This window comes from Rhinopithecus bieti, unplaced genomic scaffold (genome assembly GCF_001698545.2).
Source record: "Rhinopithecus bieti isolate Rb0 unplaced genomic scaffold, ASM169854v2 scaffold_13900, whole genome shotgun sequence".
Lineage (NCBI taxonomy): Eukaryota > Metazoa > Chordata > Mammalia > Primates > Cercopithecidae > Rhinopithecus > Rhinopithecus bieti.
Window position 1 is genome coordinate 4483999 of NW_016808376.1, and position 21109 is coordinate 4505107.

Below are 21109 nucleotides of genomic sequence, written 5' to 3' on the forward strand. Positions count from 1 at the left end.
AGACTGCTCTCACAGCACTGTACTGTTTGGCCTTCTTCATATTATTTTATTACATCCAGCTTCCATACTAGAGTAGAACGGATTGTTGGAGGCTGCTTCCAGCAGTAGCAGAAGTGCTCCCTTTTAATGAATGTGTGGTTGATATTGTTCGAAGACATAAAATACTTTAAATTACAATTAGCGGTAAATTGTAAGATAACAGGATATCTACCAAAATCAGATGGAGAAGTTTTGAATGCATGTAAACAACAGCATGGTTGGCCAAGGACTAACAAGGGATACATTGCATACTGACTCGATTAGACTGCATTGCAGTATACCACTGTGTCATCAGAGCTGCGTTTACTCGGTCCAGCAACTTCAAAATGATGTTATGTTTTTTGACAGTTACTTCTTAATTTGAAAGGATTTGGGTCATGTAAAATTTGGCAAACATACTGAAATTTTACTGAGATTACTATATCAAGCGATTTCATAGTTGCGTATTTAAAATTTGCACACAATACAATAGCATTATACTGTCTTAGCCAAGGAAGATTAGAGACTGAACAAACCCTGCCGGGCGCAGTGGCTCACGCCTGTAATCCCAGCACTTTGGGAGGCTGAGGCAGGTGGATCACGAGGTCAGAAGATCGAGACCATCCTGGCTAACACGGTGAAACCCCGTCTCTACTAAAAAATACAAAAAACTAGCCGGGCGAGGTGGCGGCGCCTGTAGTCCCAGCTACTTGGGAGGCTGAGGCTGGAGAATGGCGTAAACCCGGGAGGCGGAGCTTACAGTGAGCCGAGATCGCGCCACTGCACTCCAGCCTGGGCGACAGAGCAAGACTCCGTCTCAAAAAAAAAAAAAGAAACTGAACAAACCCAAGTTCAGTGCAGAGGCAGGTTATTCTAAATAAATTTCAAAGTTGGAATTCAGAAGAGTAGAGAATTTTCGACTATCTCTTCTGTCTTCTGCTTCCTTAATCTTTGCCAGCCTGTTTACCTTTCCAGATCTGCATCTTATGAAGCTGAGCCTCTCTCCTAATAGCTATTATGCCATTGATTCACTTTATTTTTTTTTTTTGAGACAGGGTCTTGGTCCTTCACCCAGACTGGAGTGCAGTGTTGCGATCATAGCTCACTGCAGTCTCAACCACCCTGGCCTCCCGAAGTGCTGGGATTACAGGCGTGAGCCACTATGCCCGGCCTCATTTATTCATTTTAATGTATTGATATATTACTATGGTTCTACTCCTTTTCCCCAATCACCTGACCCCTGTCCCTTCTAACTTCATTCTGATGCTTTGCATGTTTTAATTGGGGAACTTCATTTCTGATGTGGAGCTTTCAAACATGCACACAGGAGGCTTGACACAGAAGGTGTCTGACTCAAAAAAAATCTCTCAGTCAATCAGCTCAGCAATCAAACAGCCAACCTAAGCATGGTCTGCAAGCCTGAAAATGAGACGTGCAGATTGCCATAATGCCAAACTTATTTCCCCAGCAGTGATTCTGGGACAGTGTCTATCTCACAGCTAGTTTTGTGAATAAGTCAGTGCTGGCTGCCACAACAAAATACCATATATATTGGGTTAAACAACAGAAATTTATTTTCTCACCGTTCTGGAGGCTGGAAGTCTGAGATCAAGGTGCTAGCATGGGAAGATTATAGCAAGGTCTCCATTCCTGCCTTGGAGGCAGCTGCCTTCTCCTTGTGTCCTCACATGGTAAAGAGAGAGTTCTGGTCTCCTTCTTCTTACAGGGACACTGATCCCAGCATGGGGCCCCACCCTTTTTTTTTTTTTTTTTTTTTTTTGAGATGGAGTCTTGCTCTGTTGCCCAGGCTAGAGTGCAATGGCACGATCTCGGCTCACTGCAACCTCTGCCTCCCGGTTCAAGCACTTCTCCTGCTTCAGCCTCCCGAGCAGCTAGGATTACCGGCACCTGCCATCATGCTCAGCTAATTTTTGTATTTTTGTAGAGATGGATTTTCACCATGTTGGCCAGGCTGGTCTCGAACTCCTGACCTCAGGTGATCCGCCCTCCTCAGCCTCCCAAAGTGCTGGGAATACAGGCATGAGCCACGGCACCCGGCTGCATCCTCTTGACTTCATCTAAACCTAATCACCTCCCAAAGACCCCAGCTCCAAACGCCATCATCACATTGGGAATTAAGTCTTCAGTATATAAATTCTGGGGGACATAGACATTCAGTCCATAACAGTACCATAGGTTTTTGAAATGCAGGCTTAAGGAGACTTTTGAAAAGTACAAAGAGATTTGCAGATTTAAGATTTTTTATTAGTCATAAAAATATATGACAATATCATATTATCGTATTTCTTTATTGGCAATATTCTAAACTTTCCCCTTGTGCCTCGGTTTCTATGGAAACCAAATTCTTTCTAAGCAATGTTCAGAAAAATAGAGCCCTGGTGCAATTTGAAATGTAAGAAGCAGAATATTAAATGTGCAGCGCATTGAGACTCTGCAACAGTACATAGTACCCTTTGATGCTTTGGTTTTCACTGCATTGCTGACCTGTGGCACTGCTGTAAGACAGAAAATATATGCAGATATTTTTATTCAGTAGAATTTGTCCATACCTTATATATCACATAATGGGGAAAAAGAGGACCTTGATAGAATGGGAAGCAAGACAGGTAGGTTTTGAGGAAGGCAGAGGGTCGGGCAAGGTTTGGATCATGGGGTCCTAAGGGCAGGAGGTGGTGGGAGCAGTGGAAGGGGTAAGCATTGTTGCCACAGGTCCTCCAGCAGCTGCAGAGGAGAGGAGACAGTAGGGGGCAGAACAGTGAGAAGCGAGCCCTGGAGACAGCAGTTAGGGAGTCTGCTAATGGAAGGGGGCCTATGTGGAAGGGCACAATCAAAACAGACATCCCTCCCTCATAGCGAAAGCTGCTTCAATTGCCTCCCACTGGGCATGCTCGCTGGCATGTAATGGGCACCCAGGAAATGTTGAGTTAGTGGTTGAATAAATAATTAAGTGAATGCACGCTGGGTGCAGTGGCTCATGCCTGTAATCCCAGCACTTTGGGAGGCCAAGGCGGGAGGATCTCTTCAGCCCAGGAATTTGAAACCAGCCTGGGCAATGTGGTGAAACTCCGTCTCTACTAAAAATACAAAAATTAGCCGGGTGTGGTGGCGCATACCTGTGATCCCAGCTCCTCAGGAAGCTGAGCTAGGTGGGAGGATCGCTTAAGCCCTGTAGGTCAAGGCTGCAGAGAGCTGTGATCATGCCACTGCATTCCAGCCTGGGCTGCAGAATGAGACCCTGTCTCAGAAAAAATAAGAAGAAGTGAGCCGGGCGCGGTGGCTCAAGTCTGTAATCCCAGCACTTTGGGAGGCCGAGACGGGCAGATCACGAGGTCAGGAGATTGAGACCCTCCTGGCTAACATGGTGAAACCCCGTCTCTACTAAAAAATACAAAAAACTAGCTGGGCGAGGTGGCGGGCACCTGAGGCAGGAGAGTGGCATGAACCCGGTAGGCAGAGCTTGCAGTGAGCTGAGATCCTGGGTGACAGAGCGAGACTCCGTCTCAAAAAAAAAAAAGAAGAAGTGAAGAAGTGAATGCCTCTCACTTTGTCCCTAACAGCAGTCTACCTCTTGTACTTCCTCGAGCTCTGCAAAGTTTCAGATGTTGAAACTTGTTGGGGGAAGGTTCTGAAAAATGACAAGCGGAGAGAAGTTGGTGTCAGGAGGAATATCTTGGGCTCTTGGCTTACCTAAGCATGGATCATTTAGACAACGTGGTCGTCAAAATGTGGTTTCTCCCAGTCATTTCCATTTCTTTTCACTCTTTGAATTGCTTTTTTATTTTTCCTGAGCACCTTTTCTTTCTTATCTAGATTGTCAGTTTGCCTTGGAAATGAAACAGGATCCAAGCACAATATTGCCTGCTATGACTCTAGGTAATGGAAGAGACTAGCGCATAGGCCTTTCACAGCTGCAGTGGTTGTTTGATTAGTTTTTTTAGAAGAAGGTTTCAGTGGATCAGTTATTGCACATAAATTGTTGTGCCTTGTGGAAAATGAATCCTATCTTTTTGTGTGTGTATGAGTGTGTGTTACCATAGGGCTTGTCTTCTGTTGTATCTATGAAAGCTTTAAGGTTGTTTTTTAAGCTGCTTTTTGATTTTAGTATTTCAAATCCATCTCATCTTGTTTTTGAGAAATGTTTCTTTTTTTTTTTCAGTAGTGTTAATAAATCCCTTGAAATTTATTTCCAAGATGGTTTACTGATTTGAGATAATGTGGAGAACACTAGTTGAGTTTGTATTCTAGCTCGTACACTTCCATTATTTTGCTGAACTCAGAGCAGCATAAAATATCAGAGCTGAAAGGTGCCGGAGAGGTTGCCCCCCGAGGGCTTCTTGACCCTTGCCAACCTAGTCCCATTTTGAAAAATGTTTAAAAATGTTAAATGCAATCCGAAATGCAAAGCAAATAAAAAGATACAGCATCACTAAAATCAAAGCAAAGTGATGAAATATCGTGTTGATTTTTTGCCTGCTTTTTCGTAAATCAGAAGTGGCTTTGAGGTTCTGATCATTCCGAGGGCATGTTCCCACTCACTGCTGAAAATGTTGACCAGATTCATCCCCTAATTTTACACATGAAAACGTCAAGGTCCAGGGATTCAGGGAGTGTTCATAGCTCAGTATATTAGGAGCAGAACTTGGTCAAAAACCCAGACATCCCGTTGGCAGGCCAGTGTTTTGCCTACAACACTCTCGGTCATTTAAGGATACTGTCTCATGCAAAGGAGACATCTTATTCAGGGTCATCTCCCTGTACCCAAGGATGCTGGTATTCAGGAAGGGTTTTTTTTTTAAACTTTTTACATCATCACAGCAGAACAGAGGCAAAGGCCTGGACAGACCCCAGGTGTGGCGGGTCCATGGACCCTGTTTTTTAAAATTTCCTTTACTTTGTTCCAAACATTTGCACTGCTGTGACATGGAAACATTTCCTGGCTATAGCCTCTGAGGAATAAGGGGACAACATCTCAATCTGAAAATGGATTCATTTTTGCAATAAAGTTTGGGTCTTTTATTACATTGGAAGCTTTCCCTTCACAATTCAACAGATCCTCTCAAACTTCTACTATGTTCTTTTTTGCCAGGGTGTCTGGTGGAGAGCTGTTTGACCGGATAGTGGAGAAGGGATTTTATACGGAGAAGGATGCCAGCACTCTGATCCGCCAAGTCTTGGATGCCGTGTACTATCTCCACAGAATGGGCATCGTCCACAGAGACCTCAAGGTGAGGCCACTGCTGAACAGCGTCCCGCAGCCACTCTGCAGCCCGCGATGCACCTGTCCAAGAGGGCTGATGCCAGTGGGGGCCTGCGGCTGCTCTGATGTACAGTGGGCGCAACAGATGGTGGGCATTTGTGTACTTTCATTTGTCAGGGCCTTTGGGATCCAGACCCAGAAGTATCTTGAAAGAAGATGAAGATTCACACGGTTGGCCCCTGTTCATGAGATTTTTACGACTATTATGTAGCCAAAGGGTTACAGGGAGGTGGGTTATATATGGCTTCAAGCCCATCTAAGAGATGATTTTGCTCAAGACATGTAGGCTGCAGAGACCCTTCTCTTGGTGCAGTTCCGCAGTACCTTTGCCAATTCCAGTCCCATTTCAGCACAACACACCGTATAAAAGAAAGAGAGCAGTGGTCAGACACCGTGAGAGGAAAGTGAAAGGAAACAGAAGGTAAGCAGATATAGAAGAGGGAGAAGAGAAACAGAAGGGAAAAAGACAGGTTAAAAGAGCTATGACTGGCCAGGCATGGTGACTCTTGCCTGTAATCCCAGCACTTTGGGAGGCCGAGGCAGGCAGATCACAAGGTCAAGAGATCGGGACCATCCTGGCCAACATGGTGAAACCCCATCTTTACAAAAATACAATTAGCTGGGTGTGGTGGTGTGCGCCTATAGTCCCAGCTACTCGGGAGGCCGAGGCAGGAGAATCACTTGAACCTGGGAGGTGAAGGTTGCAGTAAGCCGAGATCACGCCACTGCACTCCAGCCTGGGTGACAGAGCAAAACTCTGTCTCAAAATAAATAAATAAATAAAAATAGTGTCCTGCAGGTTCTTTTCTTACAATTTCTTAATGAGGTTTTGGTATATTGACCCTTTACCCCTTGGCACAGAAGGATCTGGGCCTTATATGGGCATATATGCCCCTCCCTAGCAGGTCTGTGTAGACACTGGAGAACAGATGTCAAACATACAGTTCTGAAGGGTGGATGTCACACATACGGTACCAAAGGTAGGTATCAGACATATTAACTTGAGAAACAGTGGAAAGCAGTGCGGTTGACCCAAAGCTGCAGTGTGGCGTCATTCTAGGATATTTACAGGTCCTGCCCCCAGAGCTTACTGCACCAGTCAAGACAAAAATTCCACCCCAGCACACATACCCACCACTCATTATAAACACGAAGATCATATTATCTGGAAGCTGTGCTATATACAACTGTGGGAAATCAAAATCAATTTAAAGAACCAGTCATAAACATTTGTCTAAACAGAGTTTCCGCACCTGGCCATTATCTGCTACTGGGAACCAAGGAATAAAGTGGTGTAGCTTTTTCTTTCATGAAGACTCACTACCATGGTTTTTCTGCATGTTGTCATGTTCCATTGACCCAGTCAGTGTTTCGCCCATATCGGAATTGTCTGGAGGGCTATGAAAATAGAGACTGCTGCCCCATCCCCAGTGGTCTGATTCTGTAGGTCTCCAGTGGGGCCTGAAAAGTTGGGTTTCTAATAGGTCTGCCCGTGATGAGGATGCTGGTCTGGGAGCTACTCTTGGAAAACCACTGGGCGAGGATATTTGGGAATCTTAGTGGATCCCTTTGAGCCTTCACCCTCTGCAGGCTTCTTGACATCTGAAATGGCTGTGGGCATGGTCAGCTCATGTTCAGGGCCTGGAGATACTTCAGAGGGCTAGGTAGGGGCTAGCTCAGCCGACCTGGCACCTCTGCGCCAGGCCTCCAGGCCTTCTCTGATCTCTTGGGCCCCCCCACAAATGCCAGTTCTGTGCTTCCAGAACACCACAGGCAGCTCTCTCTGAACACGTGCGTGTGGTGACCACAGGGATGTGCTGTGATGGGCTAGCTGACTGTACTTACTAGAAAAATAATTTCTAAGCAAATAAGGCATATCCAGGAGGGGCAATGTTTATCTCTCCCTTAGAAAGGCTAACTGGCTATATGGGAGTTAATGTTTTTAGTTAACCCACGTAATGCTTTTGGAGAAGTACTTGCAGCTTCCATCCTGTGGAGCCTTGAGATCACCGGGCCTGTCGTTATGTAAAGAACACTGCCAGCCATTTAAGGACCTTTCTGTGATCTCTTTTCAGAGGCACAAAGGAGTTTGATCTATGAGGAGGAAGTTGAAATTGGACTACTAAATTTGCATAAACAGCTAAGAAAATTAAAATTAAAATCACCTATATAACCAAGCCCAGAGCAATAGAGAGAGGATGATCGTGTTAATTTAAGCTTAGTGCAGCAATTGGAATACTGCCCCAGTCTACCTGCAAATGTACCTCCTTCTCCTTGTGGAAAGCTATGTGATGTCTTGTTGCCCCGGGAAGCTATTAGAGACAGTTGCTCTTTTTGCAAAATGAAGTGACTGAGACTGGAAGTGCCTGCTCCTGCCTCAGTGGATTAGGATCGTGATTCTCAGCCCCTGCACTTGGGCACTGTGGGATTTAGAGCCGCATCCTTGGCTTCTGCTCATGGATACCAGTACCACGTCTGGAATTGTTAACAGCTACAAATGTCCTTAGGCATTGCCAGATATCCATCCCCTGGGGGGCAAAATTGCCCCTAGTTGAGAATCACTGGAGTGGGAATGTGATTATGGATAATATTAACGTTACCAGAAGTGTGTTGATTCCGATCTTTTTAAAGCTTATTATGTAGATTATTATAAAGGGTTGGAGTTGATATTCCAACTCAGGTATTAGCCACCAGTTGTCTTTCTAAGATGCCATCAAATGCAGAAAAGTTAATTTTTGCTGTGAGTCCCAGACCTCTTTGGACACCAGGAGGAATTGGGATGCAATGTGGGCCAGACCCCTCTCCCTGCGGCCACCACCCCCACAGCCCTCCTGCTGGGGACCGGGGCCTCCCACCCAGATGATACCTGAGCCTGCCTCTCCCCCCACGGTCTTCCCTCCCCCACTCCCATCTCCCAGGAAAAGCCCTGCTGTCCTTACTAAGTCTTGGGCCAATTAAAAGTATTGATCAGCCGCACATGGGGGCTCACGCCTGTAATCCCAGCACTTTGGGAGGCCGAGGCGGGTGGATTGCCTGAGGTCAGGAGTTCGAGACCAGCCTGACCAACATGGGGAAACCCCATCTCTACTAAAAATACAAAAATTAGCGGGTGTGGTGGCAGGCCCCTGTAATCCCAGCTACTCAGGAGGCTGAAGCAGGAGAATCACTTGAACCGGGGAGGCAGAAGTTGCAGTGAGCCGAGATCGTGCCATTGCACTCCAGCCTGGGCAACAAGAGTGATGCTTCATCTCAAAAAGAAAAAGAAAAGTATTGATCTAAATTGTGAATGAACAGTTGATTTAACCCTCCTTGGGTATAATTGGTCTTCAAAAGAGCATTTTACTGACGCAGATGAATCTTTTATAGGAAGGATGTGTGGATGCTCTGGGCCCTTTGGCCACCCCTTGCCTGGATTATGCCTTGTTTAGCAGTGTGAAATCACTTATTCTCCGCTCCTTATCACCTCCTGGGACAAGGAAGATAAAAAGTCAGAAATAACAGCATTGTCTTCTCTCAGCACCCATGACTGGATCCTTATCGTTTAGTAAAGGATAATCCCTAAACATCCATAGAAAGCAGGAAGCACGTGGACTTTATGGTTCGAGCATTCCCGCCCCTTTTCTAAGCGTGAGAGTATTCTTGTTTCAACTGATTGACCACTTTATTTTCTTTTAAAACTCGTTGGGGCCAGCGCGGTGGGCTCACACATGTAATCCCAATACTTTGGGAGGCCAAGGTGGATGGATCGCCTAAGGTTAGGAGTTTGAGACCAGCCTGGTCAACATGATGAATCCCTGTCTCTACTAAAAATACAAAGTTAGCCAGCTGTGGTGGCACATGCCTGTGATCCCCGCTATTTGGGAGGCTGAGGCAGGAGAATTGCTTGAACCCAAGAGGTGAATGTTGCAGTGAGCTGAGATTGCACCACTGCACTCTAGCCTGGGTGACAGAGCGAGACTCCATCTCCAAAATAATAAATAAATAAATAAAATCTCATTGGAAGCATCCTTCAGCACACAGTTGATTTTCTTCTAATCTCCTGCTTCATCCACAAGATTAATGTCACAGTGACTCTTAACTGCCATCCCTTTGTGTATTATTTGGGGTGAAGGATAGTATTTATTCTTTAGGTTCTGTTAAAGAACAAAATTCTTTAGACGCTACTTGAAACGGTAAGGAAGGCTTTATTCAAGACCATTGCAATGTCATTGAGCTCAACTTGGAATACAGCAAGATGAGCAGGGATTGATAGCCAAAGAAGAGAGGGGATGGGGTAGTGGTTGGGAAATCGGGGGATTTTTGCTAACCTGACCTGGCAGGATTCCTGCTAAAGGCAGGCGGAGGACTTAGACGTTGACAAAGGCCCCTTTGAGTCCTCTTTCTGACTAGGACCTGCTCTCTGGCTGTCCATCCAGTAGGTCCAGTGTTTAGCAAGAATCCTGCTGAATCAGTTGAGCTGAAATCTTCCACCCTTGTTATCTCATCAGATCCCTAATGCCCCTGAAGTGGCCTCATTGTCTGGGGTGATACCCGAGATTCATTCTCTCACAAGGAAATCAAGGATGCAGACACACAAGGAGTGAGCTTAAGAGCGGAAATTTAATAGGTGAAAGAAAGAGAAGAGCTCTTTCCTGCACAGAGAGGGGTCCCAGCGGGTTTCCAGTCTGCGGTGAAGTGCAGGGGGTTTTATAGCTGAGCTTGAGGAGGTGATGTCTGACTTACATAGGGCACAAAAGATTGGTTGGACCAGGTGTGCCATTTGTATAGCACACAAAAAACTAGTTAGGGCTATGTGTGCCATTTCCATAGGGCATGAAAAGCTGGCCGCCCCAACTCGTCTTTTTTTTTGAGACGGAGTTTCGCTTTTGTTGCCCAGGCTGGAGTGCAATGGCGCGATCTCGGCTCACCACAACCTCGGCCTCCCAGGTTCAAGTGATTCTCCTGCCTCAGCCTCCCTAGTAGCTGGGATTACAGGCATGTGCCACCACGCCTGGCTAATTTTGTTTTTAGTAGAAATGGGGTTTCTCCATGTAGGCCAGGCTGGTCTCAAACTCCCGACCTCAGGTGATCCACCCGCCTTGGCCTCCGAAAGTGCTGGGGTTAAAGGTGTGAGCCACCGCGCCCAGCCATCCCCACCCTAATCTTTTATGATGCAGATGGGTTCTCTGCCTGGCCAGCCCCATGTTGCCTGTTTCTTTTTTTTGTTTGTTTGTTTGTTTGTTTTGAGTGTTGCCTCTGTCCCCAGGCTGGAGTGCAGTGGCGTACACATGGCTGACAAAGAAAAGGGAAGATGGAGCCTCCATGTGGGACATGCCTGGCCCCCGGGTGGCCCTTTTCTACTGGCACAGCTGCCGCACTTCACCGGTGAAAGCTTCCAGCTTGTTGTTTGTGTTTGCAGCTTGATTTTTCAGGCTGTTCTTTGTTAGAAAAAAAACTAATAAGAATTTATTGGGCTGCTTTTTGTTAGAAGGGAAGCCTTGCCGAGGACTCTTTTTTTTTTTTTGAGACGGAGTCTCGCTCTGTCGCCCAGGCTGGAGTGCAGTGGCCAGATCTCAGCTCACTGCAAGCTCCGCCTCCCGGGTTCACGCCATTCTCCTGCCTCAGCCTCCCGAGTAGCTGGGACTACAGGCGCCCACCACCTCGCCCGGCTAGTTTTTTGTATTTTTTAGTAGAGATGGGGTTTCACCGGGTTAGCCAGGAGCCGAGGACTCTTTTACCCTCACTATCTGCCTAAATAATTTGTTTCTAGCTCCTGTATCACCCCAATCTCAATAGCGAATCACCTTGGCCTGCCTTCAGCGGGGCAGTCCTGTCAGTGGGGGTGGGGTGGGTGAAGAACTTGATCAGATACCCGTGGTGGGGAATTCTCCGACCTGGGAGACGCTCGCTAAGAGAGGGCTGTGCAGGCCTGGCAGGGGCAGGATAGACAAGGCCAAGGTCAAGGCCGAGGAGAGGAGGGGACTTAGAGGAGCCTGCCTCAAGTTTGGTCAAGGAGGGAGTCTTGGTGAGTTCTGAAAATTTCTTCACTGCAATGGTGACATATCAGAATGCTGCTTGTGGAGCTCGAAATCCAGAGCCCTGGGCCCCATCTCAGACCCACTGAAGGGCAAGATCTCCGGCCAGTGAATACCCTCACAGGTGCCTCTGCCACACAACAGGCTGAGAACCACTTTTCTAAATAAGTCTGGTCATTCTTGTGAACCCAAAAATATCTGAGACAGGCCTCAGTCAATTTATTTTATTTTTTATTTATTTTGAGACAGAGTTTTGCTCTTTTTGCCCAGGCTGGAGTGCAGTGGTGCAATATCGGCTCACTGCAACCTGCGCCTCCCAGGTTCAAGTGATTCTCCTGCCTCACCCCCCGAAGTAGCTGGGATTACAGGCGCCTGCCACTATGCCTGGGTAATTTTGTATTTTTAATAGAGATGAGGTTTCACCATGTTGGCCAGGCTGGTCTCCTGACCTCAGGTGATCCACTCACCTCAGTCTCCCAAAGTGCTGGGATTACAGACATGAGCCACTGTGCCCGGCCAGGTCTCCGTCAATTTAGAAAGTTTATTTTGCCAGGTTTAAGGATGTGCCCCTGACACAGCCTCAAGAGGTCCTAATGACATGTGCCCAAGGTGGTCAGGGCACAGCTTGGTTTTATACATTGTAGGGAGACATGAGATAGCAATCAATATGTGTACCATGTACATTGGCTCGGTCAAGACATCAGTCAATATGTGTAAGATGTACATTGGCTAGGTCTGAAAAGGCGGGACAACTCAAAGCAGAAGGTTCCAGGTCTTAGGTAGATAAGAGACAAAGGGTTGCTTTCTTTTGAGTCTCTGATCAGCTCTTCACTGAATACATAATTTACAGGAATAGTCACTCACGCCTTAGTCTGGCTCAGCGAAACCACAGGGCAGAGGAAGCCATCAGGTATGCTTTTGTCTCCTGTGAGCAGAGGGAGGACTTTGAGTTAGTTAGTTAGTTATTTTGAGACGAAGTTTCACTCTCATTGTCCAGGCTGGAGTGCAATGGCGCGATCTTGGCTCACTGCAACCTCTGCCTCCTGGGTTCAAGCAATTCTCCTGCCTCAGCCTCCCAAATAGCCGGGATTACAGGCATGTGCCACCACGCCCGGCTAATTTTTGTATTTTTAGTAGAGATGGGGTTTCGCTATGTTGGTCAGGCTGGTCTTGAACTCCTGACCTCAGGTGATCCACCTGCCTCGGCCTCCCAAAGTGCTGGGATTACAGGTGTGAACCACCATGCCTGGCCATACTTTGAGTTTTGTCTGTCTTTTGCCCACAAGGAATTTCCTTATTGGCGAATCGTGAGGGAGGAATGTGGCTTTTTATCTTCGTAGTTTCGTTATTTAGAAATAAAATGGGCCGGGCGTGGTGGCTCAAGCCTGTAATCCCAGCACTTTGGGAGGCTGAGACGGGCGGATCACGAGGTCAGGAGATGGAGACCATCCTGGCTAACCCGGTGAAACCCCATCTCTACTAAAAAATACAAAAAACTAGCCGGGCGAGGTGGCGGGTGCCTGTAGTCCCAGCTACTTGAGAGGGTGAGGCAGGAGAATGGCGTAAACCCGGGAGGCGGAGCTTGCAGTGAGCTGAGATCTGGCCACTGCACTCCAACCTGGGCGACAGAGCGAGACTCCATCTCAAAAAAAAAGAAAAGAAAAGAAAGAAAATGGGAGGCAGGTTTGCGTAGTTCCCAGCTTGACTTTTCCCTCCGGCTTAGTGATTTTGGGGTCCTGAGATTTATTTTCCTTTCACACTCTACATAAGAATAGTTTCTAAAGTCCAACCCTTAGGAACCCAAGATTCACCACAAACCCCTGAGAGAGAGAATGTGGGTCGCCGCTGGGACTGGGGAGGAGAGCTGGATGGGAAATGCTGTGGGGAAATGCCTTTCCCACATCAGATTCTTCATGCTGTGCTCCATTTAAGGTTTGGTGTAAATGACGGAAACGATTCCTCATTCACTGGGTGAGGATTATCCTGAAGGGTGGACATTCCCGGACAACAGCAGAGATGACCGTCCTTGACATTGTGTGCCCCAGTGATAAATCGTCACCATGATGATGAATCCAGGAGTCATCAAGTCCAGCAACTCTTGAGAAAAAAAAATACAGGCTCCTCTCTGTGTTCAAGGTCCACCCAGCAGTGCAGGGACAAGCTCCCAGGCTGTAGCTTCTCAGCCTCCGTAAGCCCCACCTCCCTTCCTTGCTAGGAACAATGAGATTCCCCAGTTCTGCATAAAACACTATGCAAATGATACTTCATTGGCTCCCATGCCAACCCCAGGACTGCCACTCTCAGCCCCTCCTGTATGTTGCAGAACTGTAGTGAAGACGGGAACACGGGGACCATAAGAAATGGAAGAAGGCCTTTGCTGTGCATTCCTGCTGCCCGAGCACTGTTCAGAGGAGCAGACAAAGGATGAAATCAACGCATGCTTCACAGAAAGGCAAACAGAAGTGCGAACCCCTTACGGGTACACGGCTGGAAAGTGCTACATCTTCAATTCCAGATTCATTTATTCCGGGATGGCATCCCTCTGCTTCCCTGGCAGAGGAATGAGCAGGGGTCAGCTGGCCTTCGTGAAGGGTGCAGTGCAGCACATCTCCCAGAACTGCAGAGCACCAGGACATGTTACTGAGGGCAGAAACAGAGACCCTTGGATTCAAGAAAAATCACTCTATAAAAAGGAGCAGAGAAGCACCTGCAAGAGTGATTTCATTTCCTGGCATCTCCCTTCCCTAACCCCAGACCTGAATCCACAAGTCTGCACGGCAGTCAGCTTTCTAGATTGTCTCAGAATATGGTGAGCTTTTCTAAAGTAGACAAAATATTAGTAAAGGAAAGAGACTAACGTAGATTGAAAGCCTGTCTGTGCCAGACACTGTGCCGGGCTCTCTGCACTGTTTCTATTGGCCACTGCTTTAGCTGATGCATCTACTGTGTCCGAAGGTCAAGGACATCCTGACGTTGTGAATAGGTTTTACAGTTGAATGGGTCTTCCACAATTAACCCAACTTTACATGTAGTTTGTAATGTTTTTTTCTTACTTTCTTTCTAGCCTGAAAATCTCTTGTACTACAGTCAAGATGAGGAGTCCAAAATCATGATCAGTGACTTTGGATTGTCAAAAATGGAGGGCAAAGGAGACGTGATGTCCACTGCCTGTGGAACTCCAGGCTATGTTGGTAAGGACAGTGCGTGTGCACACATGTGCCCGTGCATGTGTGATGTTCTCATATGTGGTGTCACCACGTGTCAACTCATCAGTTGTCTGAAGCATATGAGCTTGGCATGTAATCACAGCTGCCTTCACTTCCCTTGGGGGAAAGAATAAAAAGATTGAGGGACACTGGAATGAATAATTCATAGCAGGGAAGTGATTTCCCCTGAAAACTTTTGTTCAGTTGGGTAGAAATCCCATTTGATTTGGTTGTGGGCCTGACGGGAGGCTGGGAGTTAATTTGGATGAATCCCAGATTCCATTTCCAGAGATCCTGCCTGCATCTGTTTCTGAGTGATTTACAGTGAGACACTGAGATAACAGTAAGTTGCACACACAAGAAAACATTCCAATTGCTGAGATAGGAACATTGATGGAGGAACCTGGTTCAGACCTTGACCAAGTCACTCTCATCTATCAGTCAACCCTGATCTGTACTATGATGCTAGGCATTCAAGTTTTTCCGTAAATCCCAACCCCCAGTTCTTTGTACTAAACATCCAAAATGCAGAGAAGACTACTGAGAGATCTGAACACTTGGATTCTGATGTTCATCTTTTGACTTCTGGGGTCCTGGAGAAATGCCATTAGAATACTTGTGACTGTTCTGAGACCTTCACTGACATCAGTGTATTCATTCATTCATTCATTCATTCAGCAAATGTATGTGAAGTTGCTACTATGTACCTGATGCCGTAGCAGGCACCAGGGTTAAGGCAGTGAATGGCACAGACACAGTGCCTGCCCTCATGGAGCTTACGTTTTAGTTGGAACAAATAAGCAAACGGGGCCATTTCAGATCATAAGTGCTATGAAGAAACTAAACCTGGGGGCCTGCCATGGAGTGACAAGGAATCAGGACTGGGCTGAGAGGACAGGGAGGACACTTGGGCCTTGGTCTCAGTGGCAAGAAGAAGCCAGTCATGTGGGAGTTACAGGATAGCATCCCAGGAAGAGTAACCAGTTTGTGTGAAAGCCCAAAGGCTGGGAGAGGGTACGAGCCAGGGACGTCTGAGAGCAAGAAAAAAGATGAGGTTGGAAAAGAGTTATGGAAAATGGAATCTGAGGCTGAATTTTTGTTGTTGTTGTTGTTTGTTTGTTTGATACGGGGTGTGGTAGGGTACTGAATCTAGCTCTGTCGCAAGGTTGGAGTGCGTTGGCGCAATGTCGACTCACTGCAACCTCCGCTTCCTGGGTTCAAGTGAGTCTCCTGCCTCAGCCTCCCGAGTAGCTGGGATTACAGGCACCTGCCACCATATCCGGCTAATTTTTGTATTTTTAGTAGAGACAGGGTTTTGCCATGTTGGCCAGGCTGATCTCAAACTCCTGACCTCAGGTGATCCGCCCGCCTCAGCCTCCCAAAGTGCTGGGATTACAGGCATGAGCCACCGCACCTGGCTGAAGCTAAGTTCTTGTCGTGCAAAGTGCGGTGACCTTTCTTCGTGAGAACAGCCAGTGAACCCACCTGAGAGAGGAGGTATGTTATGTGACCAGCATCATCCCTGTGGGTCTTTGGAGACATCCACAGAGCCTTCCCAGGCAGGCCCAGGAGAGCTGGCCTGAAACTAGAGGGTTACAAGGGGCATTGTGGGAAACTCCAGATGACCTTGGGGCTGCTTTGTGACCTTTGAAGTCCTTGCATATAATTACAGAGCCATGTCAAGCTCGAGTGTCACAGCTGTTCATTTTCAGAGTAACTCAGAGGAGGAAAGACAAGAGCAGGCTGAGGCGAGTAGATAACAAAGTAAGGGGAAGGGAAAGAAGCAGCAGGGTTTAGAAGCAGGGAGATGCAGGTGGTGGAAACGTGGCTGTGGAGGAGCTGTGTGGGTACCGTCGCAGCGGGGCTCAATACCCTGGATCGTGTGTATGCAGAAGGCACAGAAGAAGAAGCTGCTCTGCTCATTTTTGAAAGGTCCAGTGCACGGCCGGGTGCAGTGGCTCACACCTGTAATCCCAGCACTTTGGGAGGCCAAGGCGGGTGGGTCAGTAGAGTCCAGGAATTCAAGATCAGTCTGGCCAACATGGCAAAACCCCATCTCTACTAAAAATACAAAAATTAGCCGGGCATGATGGCACACGCCTGTAGTCCCAGCTACCTGGGAGGCTGAGGCAAGAGAATCGCTTGAACCTGGGGGGCGGAAGTTGCAGTGGGGCTGAGATTGTGCCACTGCACTCCAGCCTGGGTGACAGAGCGAGACCCTGTCTCAAAAAACAAGCAAGCAAACAAACAAAAGCCTGTGCAGGCTTTGATAGAGATAAACAACATGGTCAGCAATCGTCTCTTTTAGGATAGTGTGATAATGGTTGCAGGAATAGCCTGGTCCCTGGGGGGGGAACATGTGCCTGGGGTAGCAACGGGAGGAAAGAGTGTGTGTGCTATACGCATGGAATTTCTCCAGCTCAGTCTGAGCCATCAGGGAAGCCATGAATACATGAGGCGAGACAAGCTGAGTGGGGACAGCCTGTTCCAACTACCCAGAATCCCAGACATTAGATAATGAAAAGGTCTGTTAGGTCTTGGTGCTGGTCCTCTTTTCAGCTGTCTCCCCGGGTGAGAAGGTGCTGTTACTGTGACCTGCCCAGCTGTTCCCTTCAGGAAGTTGACTCTTGGGCTGTGATTTAAATGCTCTGACAACCAGTGAAGGCCCCTAGCTACGTATGCATCACGTGCTTCTCATGTTTGGCTGGAAAACTCCAGCACTTTCTAAATTGAGTTTTACTTCTCTGTGTTTTGGCAAAGCCCACGGAATGGCAGTTTTTCTGGTTTCTAAGTGGCTGCTGTCTGCGGGGTCTCGGTCTGTTGATTGCTGTGTCTGGCGCTGATGAGTCAGGAATGGTGTTGAGAAGAGTCTGTTGCTCTTGCTGCTCTAAATGACAGCCAGTGGGAGCCATTGGCTATTGATGTTGTGAGATACCAGGTTGTCCTGGAGGAGGCTGGGGGAGAGGAGGACTGTAGCAGTGGCGCTCTTCTGTTGGTTTGTGTTGACTGAGCACTGAAACTCCACCAAGAGAGTGCCTCTGGAGTGAGTCTTGTGGAGGGGACACAACTTCAGAGGAGGGAAGGGCCTGCTTTGAAGAGCTTGTGTCTAGAGGACATCCTTTAGGCAGTTACCAGCTGAACTTGGGCTGTTTCCTCCCTTGTCTGTGTGGCAAGCTCCTATTCAGCTGCCAAAGCCCAATTTAAATGTTACCTCCTTTGACTGCTTTCATATCACCTTGTCCTGTCCTTTGACATCCTGGTTCTTTCTATGACCCTTTTCTTGTCATGGTCTGATCACATTCGCATTAGGGTTCGTATCAATCTGTGTCTCTCATTGCACTGTGAGTCTCATTACATCTTTGTGCAGACACTACTGCGTTTAGTAAAAACACAGTTCATGAATCTTAGCCATGTTTTCTTTCTCTCTTCCCGTTCCATTCACTCAGCATGCATTTATTGAGTTCCTGCTGTGTACTGTGTGCAGTCGTCCCATGGTATCCACGGGGGCTGGGTTCCAAGATACTCCACACCCTGCAGATACCAGCATCCTCAGATGGTCGAGTTCCTCATATGAAATGGCGTAGTATTTGCATATAACCTAGGCGTGGCCTCTGTGTACTATCGTCGCTGGATTACTTATAATATCTGATGCAATGTAAATGCTGTGGAAATAGCTGTCATAGGTATTATTTTTATTTGTATTACCTTTATTGTTTTTTCAAATATTTTTGATCTGTGGATCCACACATTTTGATTCCATGGATATGAGGGCCAAGTGTACAGTGTTTGGTCTGAGAATACAAATATGGGTCGGGCACGGTGGCTCACGCCTGTAATCCCAGCTCCTTGGGAGGCCACGGCAGGCTGATCACCTGAGGTCAGGAGTTCCAGACCAGCCTGGCCAATGTGGTGAAACCCTGTCTCTACTAAAAATACAAAAATTAGCCAGGCGAGGTGGCGGGTGCCTGTAATCCCAGCTACTCAGGAGGCTGAGGCAGGAGAATGGCTTAAACCTGGGAGGCAGAGGTTGTAGAGAGCCGAGATTGCGCCATTGCACTCCAGTCTGGGCAACAGAGCGAGACTCCATCTCAAAAAAAAAAAAAAAAAAAAAAAAGAATACAAATGTGAGTAAGGTACAAACTCTGACCTCAAAACATTCGGCAGTATTGTGAGAGAAAAAACAAACAGGTCAGCTTAATGTATGCTCAGGGCTACATCATTCAGCCCTTCAAGAATTATTTATTTATGGTCTACCTTCTGTTCTGGGCACTGGGTGGGTACATCAATAGAAATAGAAGAAAAAAAGATAAAAATCCCCTCCCTAGTGGCACTTACATCTGAGTGGGAGAGACATGGGATATAAAGCAAATATTGATAGCTAAGTTCATTCATGTGTTAGGTGGCCTTAATACTATGGAGAAAAGTGAAGCAGAAAAGATGATAAGAAGTGCATGTGTTCAGAGTGTGGTGGCAATTTTAACTACAGTGTGCAGGCAGTCCTCCCTAAGAGGGTGGCCGTGGGTAAAGATTTGATAGGAGCGAGAGAACTGACCATACAAGTATCTGGAGGGCTGTATATTCCAGGCGCAGTGCAGAGGCCTGAAGGCAGGAGAATGTGGGCAAGCGGCAGGAAGCAGAGGGAGCAGGAAGGAGAGGAATAGGAGAGGCAGCCGGAGAAGTCCTGAGCAGGGATATGTGGACCAGGACTTGGAAATCGTTGTATAGACTTTAGCTTTTACTCGGTGATAAGGCAGTGACACATTGTTTTTAACGGATCCCTCTAGGACAGGGGTTCCTAACCCCCGGGCCTTGGACCGATACTGATTCAGGGCTTGTTAGGAACCGAGCTGCGCAGCAGGAAGTGAGAGTCTGGCTGGCGAGCATTCCTGCCTGAGCTCCACCTCCTATCAGATCAGCGGCAGTAGCTTCTCATAGGAGCTCGAACCCTATTGTCAGCTGGGTCTGCAAGGGATCTAGGTTGCGCACTCCTTTTGAGACCTCTAATGCCTGATGATCTGAGGTGGAACAATTTCATCCTGAAACCATCCCCAGTCCCATATCCATGAAACAATTGTCTTCCATGAAACTGGTCCTTGATGCCAAAAAAGTTGGGGATTGCTGCTCTAGGACACAAGCTGGGATCAGGATAGATGGCGGGGGTCGGGTGGAGGAAGGAGGCCGTGGGAAGACTCTGGCATTGATCAGGTGAGACCGTGAGAAACCTCAGGCATTGATCAGCAAGGGTTTAGTCCAGATTGGTTGCAGCAGAAGTGACAAGAAGCTATCAGATGTCAGGTATATTTCAAAGGCACTGTCCTCAAGGTTTTCTGAAAGGTTGAAAGTAGGGTTTGAGAGAAAGAGAGAAGGCATGGATAATTCAGAGGTTTTTGGGCCTGAGTGCCCAAGGAGGATGCAGTTGTCTTTACTGGAGGTGGAAGAGCCTGTGGGATGAATAGATTGCAGAGGCCTTAAGAGGAGCTTGGTTTCAGTTTGTTAAAGTTGACTAGGCCAAGAGGGCAGTTGGAACGTGACCGTGGAACTATGCGCAGTTGATTCTCGCTATTCACAGTCATCATGTTCTATTATAGAAAATAGCTGAAAGCACTGAATTAATCAATACTGAACCGTTGCTCCTAAGGGAAACACAGGCTGGGTTCCTGTGAGCTTCTGGTCACATTTTCATCAACCGATCAGTATAACCTTTTCAGAGTGTGTGTTTCTGTTTAAAGACACCTTATTGAATATGTGTTGTTGGATCATTAACTTTGATTTGCAGCCCACAGCACTGTAACTCCTGCCTGAAGGAAGCTTCTCTAATCCACCGATTTTCTCTGAAAGGCACGTCACAGCCTCTTTGCTGTTAGGAAAGCTAGACAGACTTCAGCACTATGCTTGGGGCTGTTGTAAACAGGGAGATCTCCAACAAAACCCAAAAATGTGAAAAACATGAGACCAAATAGAGGGTGAGAAAAGACCCTTATTTACAGTCTGAGCTGAAACATGGAGGAGGAGCACCGCCTCATTCCGCCTCAGCTTGAAACTTGCGCATCAGGCAACTCAAGTCTTCGGTCACTCTACACATGTCCACAAACGACCACGAAGTATTGACTTGGGGGTTGCAAATAACTTTTAGCCAATAGGCACATTTGCACATACAGAATCCTTGAGTAATGAGGATCAACTAGATTTGGGAGATGTTAATTTATGGCTGCGTTTTCAAGCCGTGAACCAGGATAGGCAATGAAGGAGAGGAAAGGTCCCAGAGCCAAGTCCTGGGGACGTCAGGGTGGAGAGGTCAGGAGGACAAGCTGGAGCCCGCAGAGGAGACCAAGACAGAGAAGGGGCAGTGGGTGAAGTAGAAAGAGCGCTGGCAGAGAGTGGCGTGCTCCCTGTCACCACGTGGAGAAAGTGCTCCATGCAGAAAGTATCACATGTCAATTGCTGCTACTGAGTCAAGTAAGATGAGGATTTGGTTGAACTTTTTTTTTTTTTTTTTTTGAGATGGAGTCTTGCTCTTGTTGCCCAGGCTGGAGTGCAATGGCGCGATCTCAGTTCACTGCAACCTCTGCCTCCCGGGTTCAAGCAATTGTCCT

The 21109-nt window shown here is 47.3% G+C and overlaps 1 protein-coding gene across 4 annotated transcripts in view; it reads left to right on the top strand.

Annotated features, from left to right (window-relative positions):
* The window catches only part of CAMK1D (calcium/calmodulin dependent protein kinase ID), a 497275-nt gene that overhangs the window by 417086 nt on the left and 59080 nt on the right, over window positions 1-21109 (top strand). For all 4 annotated transcript variants that reach the window (XM_017886697.1, XM_017886698.1, XM_017886700.1 and 1 more), the window contains 2 exons: window positions 5126-5264; window positions 14375-14501. In XM_017886697.1, coding sequence (XP_017742186.1) covers window positions 5126-5264; window positions 14375-14501 — 266 coding nt within the window. The remainder of the gene's footprint in view (window positions 1-5125; window positions 5265-14374; window positions 14502-21109) is intronic.